The following is a 27,557-nucleotide window of genomic DNA, read 5'->3' as shown; positions in this document are numbered from 1 at the left end:
GCACGGCGCGGGGCGCGGGCCGGAACGGGGCGCCCCGGTTCCCGCCGATACCCACGCGGCCACCCGCAAAGCGCGGAGCGGATCGCACGGAATGGGCTCGCCACCCTGCTCCCCGCCCCCCCTTTAACCCTCTCGCTGCCAGCTCTCCCGGTCCCAGCCCCGCTGTCGTCCCGGGGGGTCCGGTCCGGCCGCACGGCCACGGCCTCTACCTGCACGCGGGGGGACCCACCCGGCCGAGCCCGGGCGCCGCCACCGCCTCCCCGAAGCTGGAGCGTCTCCCCGGGGCGGTGAGTGACAGCGCGGCCGGGCGGGGCTTTCGCGGGGGCCCGGGACGCGGCACCGCCCCCGGGAGGGACCGCCTGGGCCGGCGCCCCCCATTCCCGGCACCGCCTCCCCCCGGGATCCCCCTCCCGTGCCTGGGCTGCGCTCCCGCACCACCGCGCAGAGCCCGGGGTGCCCTTCCCCAGCCAGGGCAGCGCCCACCTGGCCTCGCCGCCCGCGGCACCCCCTTCCCGCTTCCACCCGTGCTCCCCGCGCTGCTCCGCCCCACCGGCCTTGTCCCCCCCTCCCTGGAGGTCCCCTGCCGGTGGGACCCGGGCCCCCTCCAGCATAGCGGGGCAGCGTCTAGCTCTTGGCCGTCCCGCTCCACCGGGGGATCTCTCCCATCGCTCCCGCCCCCGGTAGCCTGCGGTTTCCCAGTCTGCGGGCACACGGGGGTGCCGGGGCTGAGCGTGGGCTGGGACCCGGGGGCATAGCCGGGAGCGGGCGGCGGAGCTGCGGGAAAGCGGGCGCTCCGCGAGGGCTGTGAGCGACCCGGGGATCCCGCGCCCGGGGGCGGGCTGGCCGCAGGCGCGGCACCTGCCCCGGTGAGGCGGCGGGAAGCAAGAGGGTTTATTGCAAGGCGGTGAAACGAAACCCGCCCGAGCACGATATGACTGCGCTCCCTAAGCGCCCGGTGCGCTCCCAGGGGCAGGAGGCGCCTTCCTCCGCGCAGCGGGGCAGCGATGGGAACGGGGTCCGGACGACGATGGGGAGCCGGCAGTTGGACGCGGCAAGGAGCGGGCACGGGGATGGAGAACATCTGGAGGAGAGCGGATCGGCACAGTCCGGCCCCTCGGCGCTGCCCGGGCTCCGGTGGTCACTGGCCGGGGTGGAGAAGCCAAGCCCGGACCCGCCCCGTTGCCATCCCGGGCGCACGTCGGGGGGCGCGGCGGGGCGGCACGCGCTCGGCTCCGCCGCTGGCCCTTTAAAAGCGCGCGGCCCCCGCGCGCCCGCACCACGCCTGCGCGCTGCGCGCGGGGCGGCTCGCGGCGCTCCCTTTGTCCCCCGCTCGCCTCTCACCCAAGCTTGGTGTCCGCCGCCGTGAGTGGCAGCGCGCCCTGCTGCTCCGTTGACCAATGGGGCTCGCGCACGGCCAGCTGGTCCCGCCCTTCTACGGCGGCCTCTGTGAATGACGGCGGGCTTGGCCAGTTAGCGGCGCGGCGGCGGGCGCCCCGTGGCCAATAGGAGCTCAGGGAGAGGGGCGCCGTGTTAGGCTGCGCGAGTTCCGGCCGCGCGCTCTCCTCTCAGGGCCGCCGCGGTCCCGGTGCCCGTGTCCGTCCCGGTGTCTGTGTCCGGAGCCGGTGCCTGTCCCGGTGTCCGTGTCCCTATCCGGTGTTGCCGCCAGGTGAGGTCGCGGGGGCGGTAAGGTCGCGGCTCGGCCCCGCTCTGTCGCCGTCGGAGCTGTGTGGGGGCCCGGCGCGGCCTGCACGGCCCGCCCCGCCCCTGCACGCGGGGCCGGCGGGAGCCACCCGGGACCGAGCTCCGGGCCGCTTCCCGACCGTGCGTGCGTTGCTTTTAGGTGGGGAAGATGCAGGGCAACAAGGGGTTCAACATGGAGAAGCAAAACCACGCTCCGCGCAAGCAGCACCAGCAGCACCCGCCGCCGTCCATCCCCGCGAACGGGCAGCAGGCCAACAGCCAGAGTGAGTCCCGGGCCCGCCGCGGGGGCCCGCCCGGCCCCGCTCTGGGTAGGCGCTGAGCGACCCTTTCGGTGCAGCGGGAAACCTCGGGTTAGATGCGGCCCTCGGGCGTGCAACAGGTTTCGGCAGGAACAAAAGGAACCCGGTTTTCCAAGTTAAAACAATAAATCCTTAGGTTCCCAAGCAGGCTGCAGCATCTCCCTCTATATCAGTTTTTCCCCTTGTTGGAAGCTGTGGTTTTAATTGCGACTGGGTTGTATTTGTGGGTTTTCTTTTGGTGTTGCTCAGTCCGCTCGAAGGTACACGCGACTCCTGTGGCGTTTGTTCCTAAGTTTCTTGTGTTCGTGAGTTTCTTGCGTTCCCAAAACCAGGGCAGGCGATATAGAGGTTCTGTCTTTGTCTCAAAATCCCAGGAAAAGATCGCTTACAGTTTGAAAATCAATGCGTTCTTGACAGTGTGTCTGTAAGCGTCGCAAATATAACAAGCTCTGTCTTTGTCTGGTTCCTGTTTTTTCCCCGGGCATAACAGATAGCTTCTCACTACAGGTTCTCTTAGGAAACTAGAAACTTAAGAAGCTTGATTGCTAGAGCAATTACTAGATTAATCAGAAGAATCGGTGAAGATTATGTTGTAGCGAGAACGTTGTTACAGCAATCTGCAGGCACCTTTTAAGACTGTTTTTTTTTTTTTTTTTCTTAATATAATGAGGAGCCAGGAGATGCCCAGCTTTGTTTAGTATTTAATGCCAGTTGACATTGCTGAAAGCCGTTCTGCTCCAGCGGGTTTCCGGGTTTTCCTGGTCAGTGTGGAGTGGCACTCCTGAGCGGGTGCTTGTGAGGCGGGACAGAACGTGTTAATGGCTTCAGGGGCCTGAACTGATCTAACCTGATGGTTTAGAAGTGGCGAGACATTTCCGTTAGCCTTTTTGGGGAGGGAAAGAGTGCTTTAGTTTTCTTAGATGTGGATTTTTAATTTTTTTTTTTTAAGTTTGGACACTTTGGTTGTTCAAAACAAAAATGTGTAGAAGTCACCTGTGCGCTTTGTGTGATTCCCCGGAGTGTTTTGTGTCAAAGATACTGGGCTGGTAAAAATCCGGCATTTTTTTGTTAAGTGGTGGAGTTGAACAGGCTCTTGATCAGTTCCCAGACAATAACAGACCAGAGTGGCAGAGCAGCCGGTTCCAGTCAGGTTGAAAACAATAACAGTACAGCTGTACTGGGGAATTCCCACAGGAATTAGCTTGTAGTGAGTGAGTGTGTCTCACTCCTTTGCATGGATGTCCTGAGGCAGAACAGTGGTACTCTGTGTACCCCTGAGTGTAACTCTGTTCCAAGTACCTGGTGTTGTATCCACAGCCCTTGCAATTCATCCCCAAATACTCATGGTAATGCTGTGAACAAGGCAAAACATTTCATTCTTCCACCTTTGCTGTGTGAAGTAGATAACTTACTCTCATGGCTCTTCTCTGGGCACACTCGCAGTGTTATCCATGGAGGTGTGCTTACTCCTATCAAAGGGTTGTCCTTGCTTTGTATTTGCATGGAAAGTCTTTCTCATTTAGTGCCCTGTTTTGTAACTGGAATCAAGCCATTGATGTTCACAGTTTATTTTATAAGTGTGACCATGACTTGTATCCTATGCAAAGCAAAGGAGTTGCTTTCTGTGCCCTGTAGTCAAGTTCCTTGTGTGTTTAAGAAAATGGGGCACGGGGTGATAGTGATGCTAAATTCACCCCTGTGTCTGGCACATAACAGAGCTTTCAGGATCGTGCTGGACTGCTGCTGAATTAGGGGTTAAAGATTGTATATGCCTGTGGGGATTTGAGAATGTTACTGTTTGTGTTTATTTCTGTTGGACAGCTCAGAAAATATTTTAACCTTGGACTTGATCTCAGAGTTCTTTTCCAACTTCAAAAATCCCTTCTAGCAGAACTTACTGAATAGGGATTTTTTTCTTGTAATTAATCTTACAATTTTTCTGAGGCCTCATCTATATGGCAGGTTTTTTTAAAAATTTTTGGGTTGGTGTTTTTCCCCACTATTTTAACTATTCCAGCCTTCTCTTCAGCTTGGAAACCCATACTCTGGAACCTATCTCATAGAATGACAGCTATCTGAAATGTTATCTGTCTGAACAAAATTTCCTCTTAGTTTCATATTTTTCTAGATATCTGGAGGGTTTTTTTGTGTGCTTTTGAGTAAAAATCTGCTTTCTAGCTAAACTGTGTCTTTTCTGTAATTATTCGTGTTGTAATAGCAAAATCCTGTGTTGTGACTGCAGTTTTTTTTTTTTGTGGGCCATTTACCTTGACCAGATCTCAAAAAGTTTAAGTGAAGTATTTGATGTTATTCCAAGCTGCATTGTGTTGTTTTCTCCAGTTCTAGACTGTCATTCACTGGTGTTAATGAGCACTGAGGTTCAGTTTTCTTTAAAAAAAGCTCTGAGACCATTCTGAAATAAAACCCCCTTGTTGCTGGAGAGATGGCTGGAGAGGTTTAAGACCAAAACGAATGCCTGTGTTAGCTGTATTATCCTGTGTCTCTGTGGTCACTGTGATGAAACCTAATAAAATTTATCCCCCCAACTGTAGAGCAGCTGTGTACCTTATTCCCCTCAGATGAAGGCCTGACTATTGACCTGAAGAATTTCCGGAAACCTGGTGAAAAGACCTTCACCCAAAGAAGCCGCCTCTTTGTGGGGAATCTGCCCCCAGATATTACAGAGGAAGAGATGAGAAAGTTGTTTGAGAAGTATGGCAAGGCAGGGGAAGTCTTCATACACAAGGACAAAGGCTTTGGTTTTATCAGGCTGGTGAGTGACTTGGCACTTTGGGGAGTTTTGTGCTGATGGCTCACAATGGAGCAGTATTGCTAATTGAAAGTAGTAGATGTTCTGATGTCTTGCTGATTACACCTGCTGATCATTTTAGTAACCTGGAATATGGGATTAGCTTCCAAGTGATTTGTCTAGAGCTTGCTTTCAAGAGAGATGTGAATTTAGGCAGCTTGTGGCAGGAGTTATGAGAGATCTGGTAAATTTATTCTGAAATCATCTGGTAGAAAGCAGAAAAAAACTCACATGAATGTGATGCTATTATAGACAAAGTGAACTTTTCTATTTCTGGAATGTGGAATTCCTATGGGCATAGTTTGTCATGCACCATTTCTGGCGTGATTAATGCTCTTGGGCTAGGGGATCTCTAGATGATCACAATGAAGTGTGCCTGGAAGGGAAGTAGCTTCCACCACTGAGTGGTTCTTAGATTTCTGTGGCTCATGCACCAGCTTTGTGAAAGCCCTGAGGTGAGTGGATGAGGTTCCCACAGCCATATCTGGGCCACTCTTATGTAGTGCAGCTGCTTGGTAGTTACTTAAATGAGTGGAGAGGTGGGAAAGTGGCATGAAAGTTGTGAAAGTGGTATAGAAGGTCCTTCATAGATTGTCATACTGTCAGCATTTCCTTATCAGGCTTGGTTAATAGATGAATCTTGGTTGGTTTTTTTTTAAATGTACTTGTTTTTTTTTAAAAAAGTGCTTTGTAGCCTTAATATAATTATGTGTCATAATGAAAATTTCATTGTTTGCTTAGTTCATACTAGCTGTTGGACTAAACTTAGGTATTTGTTGTATATTTCTCACCCTCCCCACCCCCAAACTCTGGCTGTTCAGTCATTCATGATAAGGAATAGCTGTGCTTTTTGGCACGCTTCTTACCAAGCTGTGGGAGAATCATTCATTTCTCTCAGAAGTACTTGTTATGGAGAAATAAGCTTGTGTTTAATCCTGTGCCTTTCTGGAGTTTTAATGCAGGCTGTTTTTATCTGCAGGAAACTCGCACTCTGGCAGAGATTGCCAAGGTGGAACTGGACAACATGCCTCTGCGTGGGAAGCAGCTCCGAGTGCGCTTTGCCTGCCACAGCGCCTCGCTGACAGTCAGGAACCTGCCTCAGTTTGTGTCCAATGAGCTCCTGGAGGAAGCCTTCTCAGTGTTTGGCCAGGTGGAAAGGGCTGTGGTTATTGTGGATGACAGAGGACGATCCTCTGGGAAAGGCATTGTGGAGTTCTCAGGGAAGCCTGCTGCTAGGAAAGCGCTGGATAGATGTAGTGATGGGTCTTTCCTGCTGACTACGTAAGTGTGGGTGGGGAGAGGTGCTCTGCTGCCATGTGCAGGTTGGGTGGCATTGGCTGGTGAACGCTGGTTCTGACACCACAGTGGGACAGATGGGGCACGAGGTGGTGGGGGATTGGCCTGGGGAGAATTTTATTTAGCTTTGTTCCAACAAGACACAGTCTGTGCTGAAGCTCAGGTCTGAAAGCTTTCTTCTGGGAAGCTGCTAGTGGGGTAAGTGCATAAAACTTCCCAATAAGCTTTTTCTCCATAAAACAACCTTAGGGCAATTAAAGCAGCCTTTAAGAACATGACCTGTCTCAGAGACCATCCGTATAACTTGTTTGGAAACAAAGTGCAAGGGTTTTAATTGTACACTCTGGCTCACTAAAGGGGAGAGTCTTGGGGCAGGATTCCACAGGGTGGAATGCCACTGTGGACGCAGGATCTGCTGGAGAGGCTGCTCATATAGATTGAATTGTGTGTAGTTTTCACCATTATAAACTGCTTTCTCTGCACTTGAATGTAATAAGGCAGAAAAGCATGTTCTCATACTTATATGAACTTGCTCAAGCAAATGACCAATTCCAGTTGCATTCCACAAAGCAGCTTGTTGCTCTGTTAATAGGGAGCCATTTCTGATGTCTTAGAATAAAATTTACTCTGTGTTGTATTACGCTCCTAGAATTTGTGACTAGAACACTTCCTGAAATGGAGCTGTATTGCTCATTTTTAAAGTAATTTTTGTGCTTCTCACCTCCTGTGGATCTGCGGTGGCACAGCTATACACAAGCACATTCAGTTTCAAAAAGCAGGTTTTGCGTATTTCTTTTTTAATACCTGTTTTTCTCCCTGATGCTTCTTGAGGATAACCAGCATAGTGAGTAGTGCTCTACAGGAGGATTACTCTTAGGGAGCTTTTGCTGATTCAGAAGTCTATACCTGAAAGAACCATGAAAACAGGTTTTTAAAAGTGATCATGCAAAACTAATCACTATCAATGCATAGCTAAGGTTAACTTTCAATCTCTTTATAGCTATCAATACGTTGGGTTCCGGTATCTAAGACCACAAATAAGTCTGTTGTTCCTTTCTAGTTGTGGTTTGGTTTTGATTAAACTTGTTCTGGTTTGTCCTAGTTCAAGGCAGGAAAGCTAGATAAACTGTTTGAAATCTGTTCATATTAGAAAATAAGATTATTAATAATGGAATATGTCACATCAAAGCGCAAAGCTGTATTATGGATCTTCAGCTGAGGAAATGGATTTTAGCCTTCCATATCCTGCCTTTCTGCTGGAGCCTGGGTACCCATTGCCACTTGGCACAACAGGATCATCTGTCTTCATTTCCCCAGCCCTGGCACATGGGACTGAGGAGCTCATGGGAAGCTGGGGTGCTTTGTGCTGAGGATGAGCAGTGTCAGTGCTGTGGTGGAGAGCTGATTCAGAGACCAGGTCAATACTTTCTTCTGTATGCAGAAGCCAGGGAGACAGGAGCACACATCTGCAGTATCTGTTGTGAAGTGCACCAGTGGATTTCCTGGGGGGTGGAAATTCAGACAAGGGCCCGATGGACCTTCCTAGAGCACTGTTGCCAAGCAACAGTAGCACATGGTGGCCTCACCAGCAGAGGATGACTGGATTTTACAGCCTGCAGCCTCCAGTGAGGAGTAGCGTAGTGACTCTTTGCTTTAGATAGCCATGAAAAGGCACAGATGGCCTTGTGCCACTCTAGAGACAAGACTTCATGCTGAGTAGATCCCGCTGGAGTGCGTCAGGATTCCAGTTAAGCTGTAACTTACAAGTAACTAAAAATATTATTCTTCCAGTACAATTTTAGTTTGGATTAAACAAGGATTTTGATTTACAGTTACACTACTATTCTAGAAAAAAAGAAAGAGTTCAAAGTGATCCTGGTTTCACTTTGGTTGAGATCCCCAGCTGCTCTGAGTTTCTTTGAGCAGTGCTAAAAGCAATATAAGTTGTGCTTTCCACAACTGCGAGCTTGTTCTTGAATTTTCATGAAAGCACCTCGCTTTTTCTTTACAGATTCCCTCGTCCTGTCACCGTGGAGCCCATGGATCAATATGATGATGAGGAGGGTCTACCAGAGAAACTAGTCATCAAAAACCAGCAATATCACAAGTATGTGCCTGGCATGCTGCAGGAGAAGAGAAGAGAGTGCCTGTGGGCTAGTGTCTCAGTCTTAGAAGGGTGGCTCATCAGTGCTCCTCCTTTTTTTTCCCCATAAATGTGACCTGACTTTAGAAGGAGAATTGCATGCCCTCTTCTCTTGCCATGAGTGGCTGAAAGAAAACAATGATTGTTGAATCCACACTGCTGGATAAGGCTGGCAGCCTTCACATATTTTGTACAAGTCCATTTCAATTGTTGGAATAAAAAATTAGGTCCATTTAATATAACACTGATGACATGGGGTTCCCTGGGATGTATTACAGAAAGTCTATGTAGAAAACACTTGAACTCACAGTAGAAATCTAAGGAATTATGTGACTAGCATTAGGAGATTATAGAGCTATCCAGGTATAAGACCAGAGTCTTAGAAGGCTCCCCAGTATAGGAAGGAATCCTGTGATCTGAGCAGTTGGTATTAGCAAACCATGTGAGCACATGAATTTTTCACATAAGGAAGATGAGAGCTTCAGGTGGTGGAATTAGGAATAGTCCTGTTCTACAGGTGCAGAGTGAAAATAACATGCACATTTGGGCAATGTTTTTTTCTGGAGTGCATCTGTCCATAAGATGTGCAGCAGGAGCAAAGGCTGTTGCTTTCAAAAGTATTTTTAAATCTCTTTACCCAGAATCTCTTATGAAAGCAGTGTCATTGCTTGTCATGGAGGAGGACAGCTTCCATGCAGGAATAAGATGATGCCTGAGGAGCAAACAAACTGGTGTCTCAGGCACAGTTAACTGGGGCCAGCTATTGCATTTGACGCACACAGGGAGTTTTCTTGGTTCCTCCTTGTTCTCCTGAAGCATTCGCTAGCTCTTCATTGTTTGACAGGGAGCGTGAGCAGCCTCCTCGGTTTGCACAGCCTGGCAGCTTTGAATATGAATATGCCATGCGTTGGAAGGCTTTGATAGAAATGGAGAAGCAGCAGCAGGAACAAGTAGATCGCAACATCAAGGAAGCTCGAGAGAAGCTGGAAATGGAAATGGAAGCAGCTCGCCATGAGCACCAAGTGATGCTCATGCGGCAAGGTATCAGCCAGATAGATAAATACGGGATGGGAGCAGGGCCCTGCACTGTCCAGGAGTGGGTGGCTCAGTAGCCTGGCTAGAGACCACTGAAGGGGAGCTGTGGTGCAACCAAGCATGGTAGCAGCAAATAAATGGACTCGGAGCATTGTTTAGGTGGAAAAGATCAGCAAGTCCAACCATTAACCTCCTTTCAGGTACTTGTAGAGTAGAGTACAGTAGAGTCTCCTCGAGTCTTCTTTTCTCCAGGCTGAGCCCCCTGCAGCTCCCTCAGCTGCTCCTCATCAGTCCTGTGTTCCAGACCCTTCCCCAGCTCCATTCCTTCCTCTGGACACGCTCCAGCCCCTCAGTGTCTGTCTTGTTGTGAGGGGCCCAGAGCTGGACACAGGAGTTGAGGAGTGGCCTCACCAGTGCCCACTCAGGGGACAGTCACTGTCCTGGTCCTGCTGGCCACACCATGCTGGGACAGGCCAGGTGCCGTTGGCCTCTTGCACACCTGGGCACACCTGGCTCCTGTTGAGCTGTTGTTGAGCAGCACCCCCAGGGCCTTTCCCACCAGGCCCTTTCCAGCCCCTCTGCCCCAGTCTGGAGCTGCAGGGGGTTGTTGTGACCCAAGGGCAGGACCTGGCACTGAGTCTTGTTAAGACTTAACATGGAGAGATGCTACTGTATTGGTAGAGGCTCTGTTACCTTTTTCTCTTATATGTTATAGTTCTAGTTCAGGAATTCATAAGAGGTGGCATGGGAGATGAGTCTGATTGATTGTGTTTTTTACTGTTGTCTTACACAGATTTAATGAGGCGCCAGGAGGAGCTGAGGAGAATGGAGGAATTGCATAACCAAGAAGTACAAAAACGTAAACAGTTGGAACTCAGGTAAGGGGCTGGTTGTGAAATACTGTGAATCCAGAGCAGAATAAACCATCTCTTCACTGCACCTAATTGTTCATTGTGACAATTTAATTACTACCTCAAGTGTGCCTGTTACTTTGGGCTTTTTTTGTTCATAGAGAAGAGTGTATACTTGGTATAAGATGGAAGAGTTAGGAGTTTCTTCCATTGATTATTACGTTCTTCTTCACATTTCTGTGTCCTAGTTAAGCACTTTATGAGTTAGATAGAAAAATCAGAATTTCTGCTGTGATTTAGTGGCTTTGGTATTGCAGATTAGGAAATCCCATTCCAGCATCTGTTTTCATTTGAGGGTAACTTGGTCTCAGATTTCTCTCTTCATTGTAGCACTTCCTTGTCTTGGAGTTGTTTTGAGAAGCTCCAGGAAGATTACCAGACTGTTTGTAATAGAAAGGGCTTGAGAGCTGTTAGGCTTGATGCATGATATTGCATGTAGTCAGCATGCATTTGGGAGCTGCTGTGTACATAGGGTTGGAAAATACTTCTAAGATCATGAGTTCAGGTTTAAATCTAACAGTGCCAAGCCCACCATGTCCCCAAGCACCACATCTACACATCCTTTAAATCCTTCTAGGGATGGTGACTCCACCACTTTGTGGGCAGCCTATGCCAATGCTTTGTAGCCATTTTGGTGAAGAAATTTTCCCTGATGTCAAATCTAAATTTTCCCTGGTGTGACTTGGGGCCATTTCCTCTTGTCCTGTCACTTGTTACCTGGGAGAAGAGACTGACCTGGCTCCACCCTCCTGCCAGGCAGTTGTAGAGGGTGGTAATGTCCTCCTTGGACCTCCTTTTCTCCAGGCTGAGCCCCTCCAGCTCCTTCAGCTGCTCCTCATGAGACACACACACGAGTGGGTTTTTTTTAAATGAGCTCCTCGAAACGGAAAGTTTGAAGTGTAAAGTTTCCAATGAAGATCCATGAGGCAGCACTGCAGCCCAGTGATGCAGGTGGTTGGTGTTGTGCTGAGCATCCTTGGACTTTCTTTACAGGCAAGAGGAAGAACGCAGGCGCCGTGAGGAGGAAATGAGAAGGCAGCAAGAGGAGATGATGAGACGCCAGCAGGAAGGCTTTAAAGGGAATTTTGCTGATGCGGTACGAGTGCTTCTACATTTCCATTACATCTCTACACTCACAGTAGATTTTTCCTTTCCACAGCACAGCTTTCTGTGAATTTTCATCTTGGTTGGAGGACTGTACATCAGTAGTGCATTCTGCCCTGAATTATTGACTCCCTCCAATCTTAATACAGTTTAGCCTGGAAACTGTAAATCTCCCAGTTCTGTTCCACTGCTCTTCATGTTGGGCCCTCTGTAGCTGTCTTGCTATTCAGAAAAATGTATGCTGACTAATTCTATTCTAACAGCAACACACAATGTCCTGAAGCACTGCAGCAGAAGGCTGTTAGGATTATATGACTGGCAATATCCCTAGCTTGCAGTCTGTCTTAGTCATGATAAAATCCCAACTGAAGGCATTGCTGCAGGCATGGTATATGCTTGTACTTAAAAGTCAGTTGGTCAACTATTTTTTTGTAGTGTAACCTGGTGGTAACCTGCCTTTTAATAACAGTATCTCTAGTTCTATAGAGGAATGTCTTACAATTTGCTTCCAGTCCCAGGCACTTTCTGTTGTGGAGGCAGCTGTAGGGCTGTTCAGGTGGTGTAATGGCATTGATGCAGGTGGGGGTAAGTGTTCAGTGCTTACTAGTGAAATTGGCCCCTAGGCAGAATGGGTAAATGTGTGTCAAACCAAAGGGCCAAGGGCGTGGCGGAGCCAAAAGCTGGAATATTCTCTTTGTGCAGCAGATATCCTGATTCCTACAGATAATACTGCCTTCATATGATAAATAATGACACTGAGACTGCAGGTGAAGTGAAAGTTGTCTTTGCTTACCACTCTTAAAAAAAGTAGTGCCCTCACTGAAGTGCTCCTGGTTTTGCAGTGAGAAAAATCTGTGATAGGTATTTCTGATGCTTGGTTAATAAAAGAGAAATTGAGCTCACTAAATGGTATTTTAATGCAAGTGACCCAGTACTGTGTCTTTATGTAAGCTTGCATTCCTTTCAACAGGAAAAGCTTCTTAGCTATGCTGAGGGAGTAGCAAAACTAATTCTATCTAATGTGTTACTACTGCTCAGCACATCTTTCCATCGAGATGTCTTTGTTCAAGTCTGCATGTGCAGCTTTGCTGCTGGATGTTTTATAATAATTCTGAAAAACAACCTTTTATAATGAGATATTTAAAATAAGACCTATTCATTCAGCAGCTATCACGTGAAGGTTGCTCCTGCCTTTCTTTGACATTTACCCTGGGAATTACTTTTCTCTACACATTAAGTAGTAAATCCTCAGAACTCTTTGAATTTGTATAATTATATTTTTAAAAGCCTAATTATCAGTTGAAATGAGTGTCTGTCTTTCCAGAGGGAGCCACCAGACATGCGAATGGGACAGATGGGTATGGGAGGTAAGAGTATTCTTTGTTCCTGTGCATGTTCATTTCCTTACAAAATCTGCCCTTTTTTTAGTGATCTCAATTTATTGGCTGCTTATTTAGAAACTCAGTCCAAGTAATCTCCCAGGCTAGTAAGAGGAAGTATTCATGTGACAGGAAACATAACATGCTGTAAAGCAAGATCAACTGGTTGTGACCTGATAGTGCAAAGCTGGGACTCTGTCCCTGCATGGAGCAATGTTTTGTGGCTCTGGGGTGATGAGCAGACCCCAGTTGCTGTGTGTGTGTGTACCAGGATTATTCCTCAGTTTTCTTTTCCAGGTACCATTGGCATGAACAATAGGGGAGCTATGGGTGGTACCAATGTCCCAGCTCCTGCACCTCCTGCTGCTGGTCCTGGAGCTATGATCCCTGATGGAGCCATGGGAATGGTAGTGTATCTCCATCTGCTTTTTGTGCACACCTTTAAAATGCAGATTATATTGTTTCCAGTATTAAGCACTAGCTGCTAAAATTGAAGCTTCTTTGTTTACCCAGACCTCTTGCTTCACTCCTGCTAAAATCTTTAGAAGTTAATCTTGCCTTGGTACTAGCTGATAATTTTCAGGAGATTGAGCCAAGTCTAATAATGCCTTAATTTACTTCCAAGAGAGCTAGCACTAAAATGCTTGTTAGAAGGTAACATATGGTTGTTTTTAAATGACCTAATGGGAAGCACTTTGTTAAATTGAGAGCTTTTTTGAGAGTAGATTCTTGTAGGCATAAAGCCAAGCTTTCAGGAGTATTCTGTTCATCACCAGTTCCATAACCAGAGAAGGGTTATCTCCTGTTCTCATGTGCCAAAACGAGTTCAGCTAATTTGCTCAGGAGGTCAAAGGCAAAGAATTAGTGGTGTTTATGCTTATTTGTTTGACTTTTTAAAATTTTCGTATTTGATTTAGTTTTAAGCTTTACTGCAGGGTTTTGCAATAGACCCTGGCTTTTGTGGCATTTGTCATCCAGCTCTGTCACACAGAGGATTGGCCCTCCCACAGTGTCAGCACTTCAGTCACCAGCAGAAACAGCAGCAGTCATAGTAGAGTTTGTCCTGAAAGTTTATCTTCCTTCAGTGTTTTTTATGAACTGGTCCAATAAACAGTTTTCCTGCAAACATTCCTACTCAGACTTCTTGCTCTGTTGTGACTGCTATGACACAGATTTATATTTTTTTTATCATAAAGAACAGATTTATTTGTCTAAAAACTTTTGTACCTAAGTGGTAGAGATAGCAAAGCAGCTGAGGTTAAGGGAATGTGCACTACACAGGGAGCTTAAGGGGGAAGATGAAGCCAGGAGTGGAAAGGGAAGGTGAGTTCAGGTGGTCTGTGAGGTGGTGCACTCAGTCCCAGTATGCCTGACTGCAGGTTGTGTGGGGAAAGGAGCTTTGTCCTGCAGTGCTCCAGTGGTGCAGGTTTGGGACTGTGGGGATGTCTTTGTGGGGTGAATGTTTGTGGTGAGGTCAGCTGGAATTGTGGAATCCTGGTAGAATTGGAATCAACTCAAACTGCTTTTAACTGCCCTTTGTTCTTCCTTGTTTTTCTTCCTGCATCTTCTGCACTTGTCCTCGTTCCCAGACCCCACCACCACCTCCAGACCGCTTCGGCCAGGGTGGAGCCATGGAAGGCCTTGGAGCCATGGGAGGGAACCCGCCCGCCTTCAACCGAGGAAACCCAGGGGGGGATTTTGGCCCCAACAAGCGCCGCAGATACTAACAGGGTCAAGCTATCCCCTGTACACGCCCCAAAGGAGGAGATCTTGGCAGGCCACACAGGGTTCAACCTGGGGGGGAGGGGGGACGTTTTAAAGATAGTTAATTAGGGCCTGTTTTGGTAAAGCCACTCTAGGATAAGGGGAGTGCAGTCTGACTGGTAAAGGTTTTGGAAAATTTCATGTGGTGCATTCCTAATTTCAAAGAGAAAAATGAATTCTGGGAGGCTGCCGTGGTTCAGTAACAGTAAAATCTTGCAAGGACCCTAATGCCTTGACCATTCCAGGTTTCCTATTTGCAGCTGAAATCATGAGACTAAATTAGATAAAATTTCAGTATGTCTTGGCATTTTTTTAGTGTAGTGTACCTTGCTTAAGAGCACAGGGGGAGTCTCTGGAGAACTAGGGCAGCATTTGGGTACTTTGCAGCTCCCATGATTTTGTAAATTTATATAGCTCCAAATGATCTGTCATGTAGTGAATTGGAGGAGGTTTTGTTTGTTTCTTTTTTCTTTGTTTTTTTTTTTTCCCTCCTAACTTGTTAGTTACTCTTTTTACCTGGACCATTTGTTTCTTTGAAGTAGTTGACAGTCATGCAGCCTGAAGGGCTGGGAGGTTCTTGTTTGGATGGATTTTTTTGATAACGTGTTGTATCTCTTTATTTTTACTGGTAGTAAAGTACAATCTATTGGATAAAGATACTGTATCTCATGCTGAAGATTTAACTGAAACAAATGTTTGTATAATCCTAACCTTGCCTGTCTTTTGTGTAGAAGTACTACAAGATTTTTCATTTAGTGTAAACTGTTTGAACACAAGCTGTAATTGTCCCACTAAAAAGTTTGAGTTTGTCTGAGGAATGTTACAGGAATGCATTATTAAAGTGGATTTTAAGCCTTTTTTATCTGGTGTCTTGTTTCTTCTTTTTTTTAGTACTAATGTCTACATGGGGATTGAATTGAATGAAGTTTCAGGTTATGGTGTGAAAGTTGTTCTTGCATAGCTCTGGAAAGAGGGTATTCAACCCCTGAGGACTTTCTAGCAGTTTTCCTTCTCACAGAACAAGTTTGTTTGTGGGTTGGAATGTGACCTTCAACCTCAGCGGGTCAGAATGCAGAAAGGGAGCTGCTGCCATACCTGGGATGTGTCTGCTGTGGTTGCAGGGAGCTGGGATGCAAGACTGTGTCCCGGAGGTCAATTCCTTTCTCAGGTGCAGAGTACAGAGTTGTCTGTGCTGCAATTGACTCTGGCTGGGACGTTCCCAGCACTCCTGTGCTGGGATAGGAAGGAGAGGACTCACTGATGGCAACAGTAGTGCTTTATCTGGGGTAATACATGAGGGAATCTGTAGGGACAGGAGCCTTCTGTGGCTTGTGCTCTCACATTGGGTCTCTCGAGACTGCCAAGGGGGAAGCTTAGAAATAAATTTAGGTGGGAAAGGGAGGAGGGAGAAAGAAAATGTTAGAGCTTAAAAGCATAAGAAGGTGCCTTGAAAAATTGTGAAATCATGGGAAAGATGGCTGATGTTGGCACAGCAAGAACCTTAAATTAGAGTTTGGAGCTGTGGGTACTCTCTAAGTGCAGGGGAAGATGGAATAATCACTCTGGAACCTTGATTAGTTTACCCCTGTCTTTGGATGGCTTTTAGTTAACCTGGAGTGAGATTATAAAATGTATGTAAGGGAGGCTGCAGCCAGTGCTCTTTGTTTCTTTTTCTTAATTTGTTTTCCACACTTGAAAGCATCAGCAGCTGGTTTGCTGAGATGATATGGTGTCTAATGGTGGTTATCAGCTTGATTGTGAAGCATGAAGAGTTTGGTGATGTTTTTCATCTGGTTTATTTGCTAGAACAGCTCACTGTTGCAAAATCTCAAGTGGGAATGCTAATTAGCTCTTCTGGTGCCCTGTGGAAGATGGATCCTTTCTTGTAGCTTCTGTCTGGAATGAGGCTGCCAGACATTCACTAGTGCCATGGCTGTTGGGTAAGTACAGTGTTTAATTCTGGAGTGTAAAATATGAGGAGAAGAAACTATGAAGTTGCATCCGGGTATCTGTATTGCCTCCTTCACCTGCCAGTTGCTCAGCTTGCTTGTGTGTTACTGAGCAGTCCAAGGAGGAATTGCTGTTCTAGTGAAACAGCAGAGCTGATGTTCAGCATCACTCTGCTGCTGAACAGTCCTGAGCACGTATAAGATAAGGATGGGTCTGGTTACTGCCTTTCCCTGGGAGAAAAGGGTGTGTGAAATCATAGGGAAGGAGGAATTTAGCACTGCTCAAAGCCCATCTAACAAGATTTCAAATATCTAAATTAAAGATGCAGTGGCAGCAATGAAAGAAAACTGAATTCTGGTATAGATCCTATAGGTAACTATTCTTAATTTGCTTTAAAGGAGGAGACTGAAAACCTGTGGCTGAGTAAGGAAATGGTAAAGCAAACCTTTGCTAAGATTTTCAGATGCATGTCAGGGACAGGCTGACTTTAGTGCAGAAACATTTACAGCTGGGCACAAGGCTGCCTCACTCCAGAGCAGCTCCTTGCTCTGCAGAAGCACTTTGGGTTTGGTGTTGGTGCTTGCACTGCCTGTCTCAGGTAAGGAGTGCATCTCCTGAGGCTGGGCTGTTCACAGCACTGCTGTGCTGAGGCTCAGACACGGTGCAGGAGGGAATGCTTCCCTCTGCATGCCTTTCCAGAGTGCTGGCTATTATGTAATTGCAGACTGATGAAATATTTTTACTCTTCTGAGGATAAACCGTTGCCTTTTGCTGTCATATTTGATCAGCTGGTTTAAAATGCAGTTCTCCAGTATCAGTTTGTATCACACCAAGGATTGATGAGCAATTTGGTTTTACTGCTTTGCTCTTAACTTTAAACCCCCTTCATCTGTGGACTTTAGAAGTTACAACTTGTGCTTTATGCAGCTAAGTAGTGAGTGCATTTGCAAGAATCAAAGATAAATGAAAAATCCAGCTGCTATGTGGATAATTCAGTCATACCAAAGCAGTAGACAAACTTTTCATTTTTTTTCCTGGCACGGTACCTCTCACTAGTGCCTCTAATTTATCACAGAAAGCTGCAAGTGATGGCATGTGCTGAACTACTTCTCCAGTGAGCTACCTTTGGGGGCTGAAAGATGGAAGATATGATTTTCTATGGCCTTGCTGAAAGGAGCCATCATTCTCTCTTCTCTTGGTCGTGACTTGGGTACCTAGTGCCAGATGAAAGTAAAAAGAGAGTAAGAAAGCAAGGAGCTCAGCCAGGCACAGCACTGGTTTGGGGGCACTTTCCCTCACTTCAGTTTGGTCCCTCTGCTCTAAATTAGCTCACAGTGACCTTACTGTAAAGGCAACAGGACCCTGAAAAGGAGAAGTGCTAAAACCCCACACTCAGTGCCAGTTCAGGGTATTTCAGCCAGCAGATTTTGATTCAGGATGCCAGCTAATTATACAAAATTGAGTTTTAGGAGTGGACTGAACTCTTCTTTTTGTGCTGGTTCCAACTGAGAACTAAAGGGCACTTTTTGATGAGGAATATTGCATGTGCCTTCAGACTGAGCACCACAGTGAATCAACTCCTAAAGGAGTAACTCAGCTCCAAGGAATTACCTCTGGAGCAAAACACTGGCTGAACTACAGGGAGAAAATCCTTATCAGCTGGGTAGCTGCTTCCAGTTTGAGATTGTAATTCTCCAGTGAGGCTGAAGTGATGCAGCATTAGAAATTCCAGACTTTCCAGATTCCAGACTGCAGAAAAGCAGTGGTCTTGAATGGAGAGGTTGCCCATACCCCAATTTCTGGTACTTTTCTGGTCTTTTTCCAACCTGTTCTCTGAACTGCTGAGTACAAGCAGTGCAGACCCCTTGGACAGGTGGTACATAACCCCTTAGCAGTGCTATCTGAAGAGTGGCCAGGCAGAATTGCTGCAGAATTGCTCAACACGTGTTCTTCTGAGAAAGATTTTATTGCCCAAATAAATAAAACTTTAATCCTGCCTGCTGCATATATAGCAGTAATATGTTTTTCAGGGATATCCCTTCACCTAACAAGCCTTTTGTACGGAGGAATTACTCTGTGCTTTAGAAATGCAGTGTCTTGCTTCTCCCCTGGCTCCACAGGGCATCCTGAGTGACTGAAGGGTCAGGGGTGAGCTGGGTTTGTTGCCCTGGAGATATCCAGCATATTCTCCCCAGGACCTTGCAGGGCTGTTTTACACTGTCCCTGATTGTTCAAGGGCAAACACATTCAGCTGGGTTTGAGAATAATTTATTCTGGTTTTTCTACTTCCTTTTTTGATCTGTTGTATATGGAATTAAGCGTACCCAAAGCTAACAGGCTTTATTTTTAATTGCCAGCTGGGAGCTCGATTCCTGTCTCAGGTGCAGAGCTCAGAGTTGCCCCAGCCCCCCGGGGTACCTGCTGTTTATCTCTGTGACGTGTGTCAGCCACATCAGCCTGTTGGTGTTTCCTCTGAGGTGTGCAGGGTAACCTGAGCTCCATTTTCTCACTGGCACGGGGCCGGTGACAGCTGCAGCCTGGCTGACAGCTCGTGGAAAGAACAGGGAGATCTGAAACACTATAGCTCTGCTCAGCCCCCAGGATGGCAGACTCCCCCATCACAGGCCTCTGCCCGGCTCCCTGGGTCCCCAGTGATCTTTCTCACCTAAGCAGAGGCTCTGGATGCCAGCAGGATTTTTTTTACCCACCTTTGGGACTGTTGGGTCAGTTGTGACCTGGGGCAGTACGGTGCTTTGAAGCCACGTGGATCATGTGGGTGTGACAAGGTCCCCACTGCCTTCCTGTTTCCCTCCCAGCTTTTGGGTGGGTGTAGGTTTGTACACAGGTTCCCCAGGTATAAAGAGGTGTGAGAGTGATGCATGTCCTCCCCTGCAGCAGGGCTGGCTCCTTGCTAAGGAGCTGACAAGGAAAAGCCTGGTGTTGCTGCTGGCTGGGACATCTCAAGGTAGGGGTGGCAGAACTGAGCTGCAGATAAAGTAGCAGGACAGTGTGAAATAATCTGGAGTCTTCTCCCTGATAAGCTTCAGAATTCTGGCAACAGTTCACCCTAACTCTGAACTCTGGAGATACCCTTGGAATGACAGAAAATTCTTCAGGCTTTGTAGAGGGATTAAGTAGGTTAAACAAACATTGTAGGACGGGGTTAGAATTGCATCAGCCATGGCAGCCCCAGTGGGCTCACCCCCTGAGCAGACTCCCTGGGCATCTTGTGCCTGCAGGACTTGTTCTTTGTACTGTCTGATAGTGCCAAGGACTTTTATCAACCCCAGTTCTGAACAGAAATTGTCCCCAGATGCTGTGTGCTCCTGGAGGTCAGGGCAGAACCCAGGAAACAGCTGTCCCTGCAAACAGGAACATCACAAAGAAAATATTTGATTTAGACACCAAGAGGAACTAAGTAAAACCTTTGATCTCAGGAGAGTCTCCTGTTTGTAGAGAAAACCTTTGGGTCCCAGAAGGGGAGCAGGGGGAATACTCAGGTCTGAGCAAACCCCTTCTGCATACAGGGGACTCAAGTAACAGTTTGTGTTCTTCTGTGATTACAATCATCTTCCAGGGAGCAATTTTCATCCCTGATGTGATGACAAGGGGAGATAGTCAGGTCTGAGTCTGTGCCTCCTTCCTTCTCCCTTTCCACAATCTCTGCTGGGCAATGTGGGTTGTCCTAAGATAAGATGAAAACAGCAGGCAAGTTTTGCAGGAGCAACTCACTGAATGCTTGCATGATTAATGTATTCCAGGGATGGGGGAGCTGAGCTGTTTGTGATTGACTGTGGTGCACATCGACCTGCAAAAGGGTATAAAATGCTGCTGGAGTCTGGGCCAACTGTGCAAACTGCTCTCCCAAGGTCACAGGCAGCTTCTGGGTGGTGTTTGTCATCCCTGCCCCTCTTGGGGACACCTGCAGGGCATGTCCAGCCAGAATGCAAGGAACGCACAGAATACTCACAGTGAAAAACTGTAAGATCTGGTCAAATACAGAGATGAAATTCTAAAGCAGCTCCAAAGTTGCCTTATAGCTTTGTAATTGTGAATTCTGCATGGTCAAAGACTGTAAATCTCTATCTTTCTAGCCAAACCTGAATATTATAATCCTTTAGACAAATACTGTAACCAAATCTGAGGTTTGGTCTGAGCCACACTGAGATTTCTCTGAGAAGTTTAGAAAGTGAGTGATCTCACTGAAGCTTGTGACTCAATGGAGAGACCATTCCTGTATATACCATATATTGTAATAGATGGTAGAGTTGTTGTTCAGATACTGCATTTAAAAACTGCATTAGAGATTAATCATAATCACCCATGTGATCACTGTCTCCTACTTCTCATGTCTGGCCAAAAACCTTCCCTTGACCACTCTGTTACTCCTGGGCTGCCCAGGACCAGCATTAAAAGATGCCTTGGCCATATGCACAGCCTTGGTCTGCTGGTGCCCCTGTTTAGCAGGTGCTCGTGCCCTGTGGGGCTGGGGGAGACCAGCACGAGTCAGTTTTCCCCTGTGACTCTGGGAATCGCCTTCCCTTCAGTCCCAGGGCTGAGCGCCGGGGCGATGCCGGGCCGGGCAGGATGGAGGCACCGGGACAGGAGCCGGGCACAGCCGGGCCTGGGGCCGCCCTGCAGTGCCCGTTCCCCCTGCTGGGCACAGGGCCAGCGCAGGAATGCCTGTGCAGATACCGCCGGCGCCGAGCCCCATCAGCTGCCCTGTCCATCTTTAGCCCGGTCTCCGGTTACAGCCGCCTCCAAAGGCGGGCAAAGCCCCCCCGGCTGCGCAGGAGGGGTCCCGGCAGGGCTGAGGCCGATGCGATTGCTGTGGAAGGACTGAAGGACGCTGCCAACACGCCTGAGCCATGGCACTGCTGTGCTACAACAAGGGCTGCGGGCAGAGCTTTGATCCCGAGCACAACGCCGAGGGTGAGTGAATTCGTGTTCCTCGCCGGAGCGAATGGGAATCGTGTGCTGCTTTCCCGGGGTGTGCCCAGCCCGGCACAGGCACCCATATGGCAGGGGCTGGTTCTGGAGCTGCTGGCTGTCTCAGGTGGCTCATGGGCCTGAGGATTGCTTCTCCTGAAAGCTTCTGCCCTATTTTCGCTTTTCAGATTCCTGCCTGTATCACCCGGGTGTCCCCATTTTCCACGATGCCCTGAAGGTGAGTGGGGCAGCAGCTGGGGCTGCAGCTGTGGGGAGGGAGTGACCTTGTCCCCAGCAGGATTGCCCACAGCTGACCAGCCTGTCGTGTCCTGGTGTCTAGGGCTGGTCTTGTTGCAAGAAACGCACAACAGACTTCTCTGAGTTCCTCTCCATAAAGGTGAGTGACCTGCCAGCCCAGATACACCCGCTGTTCCTCCATCCTTTCCTTCTGGCCCCTGCCCAGTGCAGTCCCATCCCTGTCCTATGTCAGGGATGTCCCTTTTCCCCTGCCAGCCAGGGATTTGCTATCTGCTCCCAAGGACCCTCCAAGCAAGGGTGCTGCTCCCAAAGTGCAAGGTCAGAGCCCATCTCTCTGCAGGACACTGAGCCACCACATCATGGAAACTCACAGGGCTTGGGAACAGCCACAGGTTGAGGAGGACAAAGCAGTGATAGGGCTTGTCTCTGCTGCTTAGGGATGCACGAAGGGGTTTCACAGCAAGGAGAAGCCCCCTGAGCCTTCCAGCCAAGAGAAGACCTCAGAAGAACGAAAGGCCAAACCAGTGAAGGAGCTCATTGTCCAAGGACCAAAATCAGCTGAGAAGATGCTGCGGGAAAGACCAAGGTGAGAAAGGCTCAGCTAACAGTCTTGCCCTGCTGTGTCGCTTCTGTGTGTGTCCTGCCCTGCTGCTCTCTCAGGAGAGGCAATGACACTTAAATCACAGAAAAACCCACTTGGCCTTTGCTGCTGCTGTTTCCCAGCTCTGATGAGCCAAGACAACTGCTGCCAATTAAAGTATCCAGGTCTCTGGAGCAGGCACTGGAGAAACTGAACTTGTCCTCTGAGGACAAGACACTCGAGAGCACTTGTACAGGTAAGGACAACCTGATGGATGGCACTGGGGTGGCACATGGCAAATTCAGCAGGGGGTTTTGCATGACAGGCTCGGGGCAGTCAGTGAGTGCTGCGTGTTCAGCTACCTGCAAAACTGCATCTTGGAGGCACATTGGGATGGTCTGTGCTCAGCTGGGGAGCTGGCAGAGAGCTGGCTGAGGATTTGGGGGCAGGCATGGGCAGTGTGTGTCCTGAGTGAAGCTGTGTTGCTCTCACAGGTGAGGAGGCTGCCCAGGTGAGAGCTGGCACCACGTGCAAGAACGCAGCCTGCAAGGCGGTGAGTACCTGGCAGAGACCCAGCTTTACCCTCCTGTGCCTTCACCCTCCTGTGCCTTGCTCCAGGAGCATCACAGGTTCAGGGCAGGTGTCAGGCAGGCAGAAAGTGGCAGTGCCCACCTGCTCCATATTCTCATCCCACCCTGGGAGCAGCCACCTCTGTCAGCTCATACCCACTCTCCTTCAAGAGGCTTCCACATTGGTGGTACATTTGTGTTTCCCTGCTGCTGACTGCTTGCAGTGAAATACAGCACATATTCAGGGTTGGACACGTAGGCAAAATGCACGTGGAACAATTCCCACCTGCCTTGAACTGATGCAGCACAGCCCAATTTCTCTCTTGCCCGAGGCTGCCTTGTGGAGCACTGCCTGCCTCGAGGATGAGTGGGAGGGTGGAGCTGTGGCAGGGATGGGATGCTTGGAAAGCAGCAGTGAGGGAGTGGGGAGCAGAAGGCAGGAGGCAGATGAGGCCATAAGGCTGACGTGCTCTGGAAAGGAGGGGAGAGGACAGCAATGACAAATCACCCCCTGCACCTCAGAGTGAGTTTCTGTGGTGTCTAAACGTGCCCACTGTGCTTGTGTTGCCAAGCCCTGGGCTGGGAGCAGGCTGTGTTTGGGAGAAGGGTACAGAAGGGCTGCTAGCAGGGTGGCAGGGGTGACACTGTGGTCCTGGCAAGGTCAAGGTGGCTGCCCTGCCAGCAGGGAGCAGGGAGGAATGCTGGGCTGCTGGCTGGGCATGGTCCCAGAGGGAATCTTCACAGATGCTGGAGCTGGCAAAAGGGTGAAGTAGTGCACTGTGCTGTGCCCTCTACAGGGATGGGCATTGAGTGGACCCCTGTGCCACATCATCCTGTGCCAGAGACACAGACAGAACTTTCCTCTGCTTCTTTCTCCATAGATCTACCAGGGCCCAGAGAGTAACACAGAGGTTTGTACGTTCCATCCTGGCATTCCTGTCTTCCATGAGGGGTAAGAAACAACCTTTTCCAGAGCAAACTGACCCTGCCATGGCCTGAAAATGCTGCATGGCAAGGAGGTGGCCCCAGCAGCACGGGCACTGCAGTTGTGGGTGACACCCTGTAAGGGGACAGGTGGGCAGGGGCAGCTCCTGGTTATGAGCCCCTCTGCCTCCCCACCCTGCTGTGGTCTCCTCTCCTCTTCCTGACCCCACTCAGGTCACCCTGCTCTCCTCAGGATGAAATACTGGAGCTGCTGTGCAATCAAAACCACGGACTTCAGTGCCTTCATGGAGCAGCCAGGCTGCAGCCGTGGGTGTCACTGCTGGACAGAAAAGAAGGTAAGGGGACTCTCAGCAGAGGCATCTCATGTGAGCAATTGGCATTATTGGCATTTGAGAGCGCTCCTGCCCTTGCTCTGCATTCACACAGGTTTCTGCATTTTATTGCCTTAATGTTCATAATTGCTGACAGATTGCACAGGTTTGAATGCCTAATCTTCACCCATCTGCCCTTTAAGATGCTGCTCTGCATTCCCAAGATGTGTCAGCTCTCACCCCCAATGGGCAGATGTTCAGTAGAAATCTGAACGAGGCAGGACCTGGCCCTGGACACAGCATAGCCAGCATTGCAGGCTGCCACACAGAGACAGGTGGCTGAGCACAGGAAAAGTCCTACAAAAAACCCCAAAGGCTTTGACAGATAATTGCAGATAACTGGATTTGGCTTTAATGAAGCTTTCCCTCTGCAGCTGCTTCTCAGGTGGGATCTCATCCACACACCAGCATGGTGTTGTGGTAGGGCAGTGGGGACCAGATCCCAATTCTCAATACTGTGTCCGTAAGCTTCCCCGGGAAAGTTCTTGACTGGAAACAAGCTTGAGCTCAGAAAGTTGCACCAAAGCAGCCCAGGATAACCCTGAAAGTGCACTGTGTTCCTCTGAGTCAGCACTGCTCCCAGCAGCCCTCTCTGAGCCCAATCTCGTCTTCGTCTTCGTTTTCGTTTTGGAGCAGAAAACATATCCTGAATGTGAAGGAGGCACCAGTGAAGGAGCTGTGGTATTGTTATGCAGATGTTTTGTGCTAATTGTCACCTAAGTCTGGGCCAGGACTCCTGCTGGAGCATTTCTTTGTCTGGCAGTGTGGAGGGCTGCAGGGGGCCTGTCTCCTTGTGATGCTCAGAAATGAGCTGGTGTGGACACAGGCCTGTCAGTGCCTGTGGTGCTGACAAGGTGGACAAAGGTGAAACGTGGGGTTTCATCTGGGGCTCATCTGACTCCCAAATGCAGGATGGTGGCATGATCCATGCCCATTACCAGCCCCTGCACTGCCCTCCAGGCTGAGTTGCCTGGCTGTGCACAGCACTTAAGAGCTTGGGCACAGCAGAGTGACTCTGGGACTAGAAGAGATGTCTCTGATCTTAGAGTGCCCTGAAGGAAGCCCAAGCACAGCACAGACGTGCCATGCAGCATGGGCTGGACAGCATGGCAGGGGCTGCCCACCTTTGCACGAACCATCTCCCCTCAAAAACCTGCACAAAGGCAGGGCTTGCTCTTGCTTGGCTGCTGCCAACCCGAGCTACCAGCACGAGGGAGATGTGCAAGGAGCATCCCGAGGCTCAGCCGTGCCCTCTGCTGGGGCAGTGCCTGAGCCCAGCTGTGCCGTGACGGGCTGCTCTCCTCCCCGGCAGGACAAGAAGGCGGTGCTGTGCCGGCAGGACTGGCACCAAACCGGCAGCCAGGTGGTGATGACAGTGTACGCCAAGAACCCCCTGCCTGCCCTCAGCAGCGTGAAGGCCAATCGCACCGTGGTGAGTGGGTGGGTGGGCTCTGCACTCTCGTGGCCCACCTGGGCTTGCAGGGGCCAGCTGGGTGCCTGGTGCTCTTTGGTGGCCTGTGGCTACCAGCAGGGCTGGCACTGCCAGCCTGCCATCCCTGAGCTGAGAGCCTGGTGGCCTCAGTGCTGCATCTGCCCAGCAGCTCTGGCTTTCAGCGTCAGTGGGTGGATTTGCTGGATTTGGGTCCTTTGACCTGTGACAGAGGTGAACCTGTCATGCTCTGAAATGTTGCCAGGTGCTTGAGGGGATCACCAGACCATTATACTGGAGCCAGGGTGTGAGATGCAATATGGAGCTGAAAGGCAACTGCACTGTCTGGGGGAAGAGCTCTGGCAGTGCTGTGCTACCCTCTCAGATCATTTTCTGTTGATCTTTCAGCTTGAGGCTCATGTCGTCTTTGAAGGGAATAAGATTTTCCAGGCAGAACTGGAGCTCTGGGGGGTAAGATCCTGTTTGCTTTGATTTCCCTGTTCCAGCAGTCTGCATGGGGCTGGGCTGCAGCTCTGTGAGGCAGCCTGAGTTTTTCATCCTGGGCTGGGCTGCCCAGATACAGGCATTTATGGCCATCTCTGCTGGGAAATGCCTTAGGGGTTGTGAGGAGGCTGAGGTGGCTGCACTGATTGATCCAGGGCTAAGGTCGGAGCTGGAGGTCCCTGCCAGCCCTGTAGGTGTTCTGGGTTTGGTCCCAGGCTACCCCAAACGCTCTTTGGCCCGGCAGGTCCCTGTCTCCCCCACAATCCTGCTGTGAGTTGCAGGCAGGCTGCAGTCTGAGCTACAAGACTGATTTTTCAGCTGCTTGCTGGCTGGGGAGCAGCAGCGAGGCTCAGGAATTTGCATGTGCGGTTCTGGTCTGTATTTCTGGGGCTGGCTGTGCCTGCAGGCGGCAGAGGGCTGACAGGTGTGGGTATGGCTGTGTCTCAGCACGGCTCCTGCTGGGGGGAGAGAGGCTGTGCCGCAGCTGCGAGGCGGCTGGGCAAGCTGAGCTCTCCTGAGCTCTGAACCAGCACGGTGGTGCTGCTGAGACACAGCAATGTGAAGCTCTCAGCTCAGCTCAGCTGCAGCCCAGGCTTCTCCTGGCACAGGGGGAGATCTCTCCTCTGGCAGGGCTTTGCCATAAGGGGAAGGCTGAGCTGCCTGGCCTCCCCTGCCTGGCTCACTGTGCCTTTCCCACTCTCTAGACCATTGATATGGAGAAGAGCTTTGTGAGCATGGTCCCAGCCAAGGTGGAGATCACGCTCTGCAAAGCCAGCCCTGGCTCCTGGGCCAGGCTGGAGCTCCCCCAAAGCAAGCTGCAGTCCTGTGGTGAGCAAGAGAAGGAAGCTGCAAACACAGAGGAGCCTGGGGCTGTGCAGGATGAGGACTCTGATGACAGCTTGAGCTGGTCCGAGGAGGAAGATGAAGAAGAGTTGGAGATGGGAACACCGGATATGATAACACCAAGTAACTGATGGTCGAATGCTTCAGCCATTCCCTGGGTCCTGTGCCTCCATCCCTTGTCCAAAGTCCCTCTCCAGCTCTCCTGGACCCCCTGAGCTGCTGGGCACCTTGGCACCAGCTCCAGAAGAGCAGACCTAGTCCAGAGCCGTGCGCAGGCTGCAGCGTGGCCTCTCCCCAGGTCAGAAGGGACAATTAATAAACACCCAGAGCAAAGGTTGTCCTCTGAAATCCGTGACGGGCGCTTAAGAAACATCGGCGGGCCAAACCCTGCCTTCTGTCACTTCCTCTTCTGTGCCTGGCTGGGGCAGGACAACAGGAGGAGTCGGTGGAGGGTTCGGTGTCCCTGGGGACGGGGCGTTCAGAGCCCAGCACCCTCCCTGACCCTGGCATTTCTGGGGTTGGACACAGCCTTCCCTGCCGCTCCTGGGGGCGCTCAGCCCCGGGCTGAGCTGAGTTTAAGCTCTTGCCGTCTCCCTCGCCCGGCGCTGGGCAAGCCGGGCCCCGTGCCTCTTTGTCGGGAGACGGTGACTGCGGACACGGGAGTGTCACCGCCGCCGGCAGCTCCGGCGGAGCCGTGGCGTTCCTGCGCAGCCCCTTAGAGGCGTGAAACCGCCCGGA

The 27,557-nt window shown here is 50.0% G+C and overlaps 3 protein-coding genes across 11 annotated transcripts in view; 2 read left to right on the top strand and 1 right to left on the bottom strand.

The window, feature by feature from the left end:
* The window catches only part of ZMYM3 (zinc finger MYM-type containing 3), a 31,915-nt gene extending 31,602 nt beyond the window's left edge, over window positions 1-313 (bottom strand). Inside the window, exon 1 of one of the 2 annotated variants that reach the window (XM_059859120.1) lies at window positions 230-313. The gene's annotated coding sequence lies outside the window, so the exon portion shown is untranslated. Of the gene's footprint in view, window positions 1-209 lie in introns of both variants that reach the window. The other variant, XM_059859118.1, reaches the window with a different exon arrangement.
* Window positions 159-15,301, top strand: NONO (non-POU domain containing octamer binding). 7 transcript variants are annotated; one of them, XM_059859125.1, is made up of 11 exons: window positions 159-287; window positions 1,841-1,964; window positions 4,580-4,773; window positions 5,789-6,090; window positions 8,117-8,212; window positions 9,093-9,289; window positions 10,077-10,161; window positions 11,188-11,290; window positions 12,623-12,665; window positions 12,975-13,084; window positions 14,267-15,301. In XM_059859125.1, the coding sequence occupies exons 2-11, from the start codon at window positions 1,850-1,852 to the stop codon at window positions 14,402-14,404; spliced, it is 1,383 nt and encodes a 460-aa protein (XP_059715108.1). In that variant the 5' UTR covers window positions 159-287; window positions 1,841-1,849; the 3' UTR covers window positions 14,405-15,301. The 7 variants fall into 7 exon arrangements, with proteins under 7 accessions (XP_059715108.1, XP_059715107.1, XP_059715106.1 ...); XM_059859124.1 differs by having other exon boundaries at window positions 4,553-4,773; XM_059859123.1 differs by having other exon boundaries at window positions 1,841-2,009.
* A 5,798-nt stretch (window positions 15,302-21,099) lies between these two features.
* Window positions 21,100-27,152, top strand: ITGB1BP2 (integrin subunit beta 1 binding protein 2). 2 transcript variants are annotated; one of them, XM_059858892.1, is made up of 11 exons: window positions 21,111-21,323; window positions 21,509-21,558; window positions 21,661-21,717; window positions 22,016-22,164; window positions 22,302-22,414; window positions 22,653-22,711; window positions 23,609-23,679; window positions 23,905-24,007; window positions 25,356-25,475; window positions 25,881-25,943; window positions 26,681-27,152. In XM_059858892.1, exons 1-11 carry the CDS (start codon window positions 21,260-21,262, stop codon window positions 26,948-26,950), a joined length of 1,119 nt encoding a protein of 372 aa, XP_059714875.1. In that variant the 5' UTR covers window positions 21,111-21,259; the 3' UTR covers window positions 26,951-27,152. The 2 variants fall into 2 exon arrangements, with proteins under 2 accessions (XP_059714876.1, XP_059714875.1); XM_059858893.1 differs by lacking the exon at window positions 25,881-25,943 and having other exon boundaries at window positions 21,100-21,323.
* Window positions 27,153-27,557: the final 405 nt, after the last annotated feature.

Source organism: Haemorhous mexicanus, chromosome 14, assembly GCF_027477595.1.
Source record: "Haemorhous mexicanus isolate bHaeMex1 chromosome 14, bHaeMex1.pri, whole genome shotgun sequence".
Lineage (NCBI taxonomy): Eukaryota > Metazoa > Chordata > Aves > Passeriformes > Fringillidae > Haemorhous > Haemorhous mexicanus.
Note: the sequence above shows the minus strand (reverse complement) of the source record. Positions and strands in the feature narration are given on the sequence as shown.

Excerpts from the sequence above, each read along its gene's own strand:
- NONO (XM_059859122.1), top strand. The coding sequence starts at position 1,850 with ATGCAGGGCAACAAGGGGTTCAACATGGAGAAGCAAAACCACGCTCCG. Across the intron at positions 11,291-12,622 it reads AAGGGAATTTTGCTGATGCG|AGGGAGCCACCAGACATGCG; the intron begins GTACGAGTGCTT and ends CTGTCTTTCCAG. Across the intron at positions 13,085-14,266 it reads CTGATGGAGCCATGGGAATG|ACCCCACCACCACCTCCAGA; the intron begins GTAGTGTATCTC and ends CCTCGTTCCCAG.
- ITGB1BP2 (XM_059858892.1), top strand. The coding sequence starts at position 21,260 with ATGGCACTGCTGTGCTACAACAAGGGCTGCGGGCAGAGCTTTGATCCC. Across the intron at positions 22,712-23,608 it reads AGAACGCAGCCTGCAAGGCG|ATCTACCAGGGCCCAGAGAG; the intron begins GTGAGTACCTGG and ends CTTTCTCCATAG. Across the intron at positions 25,476-25,880 it reads TGAAGGCCAATCGCACCGTG|CTTGAGGCTCATGTCGTCTT; the intron begins GTGAGTGGGTGG and ends TTGATCTTTCAG.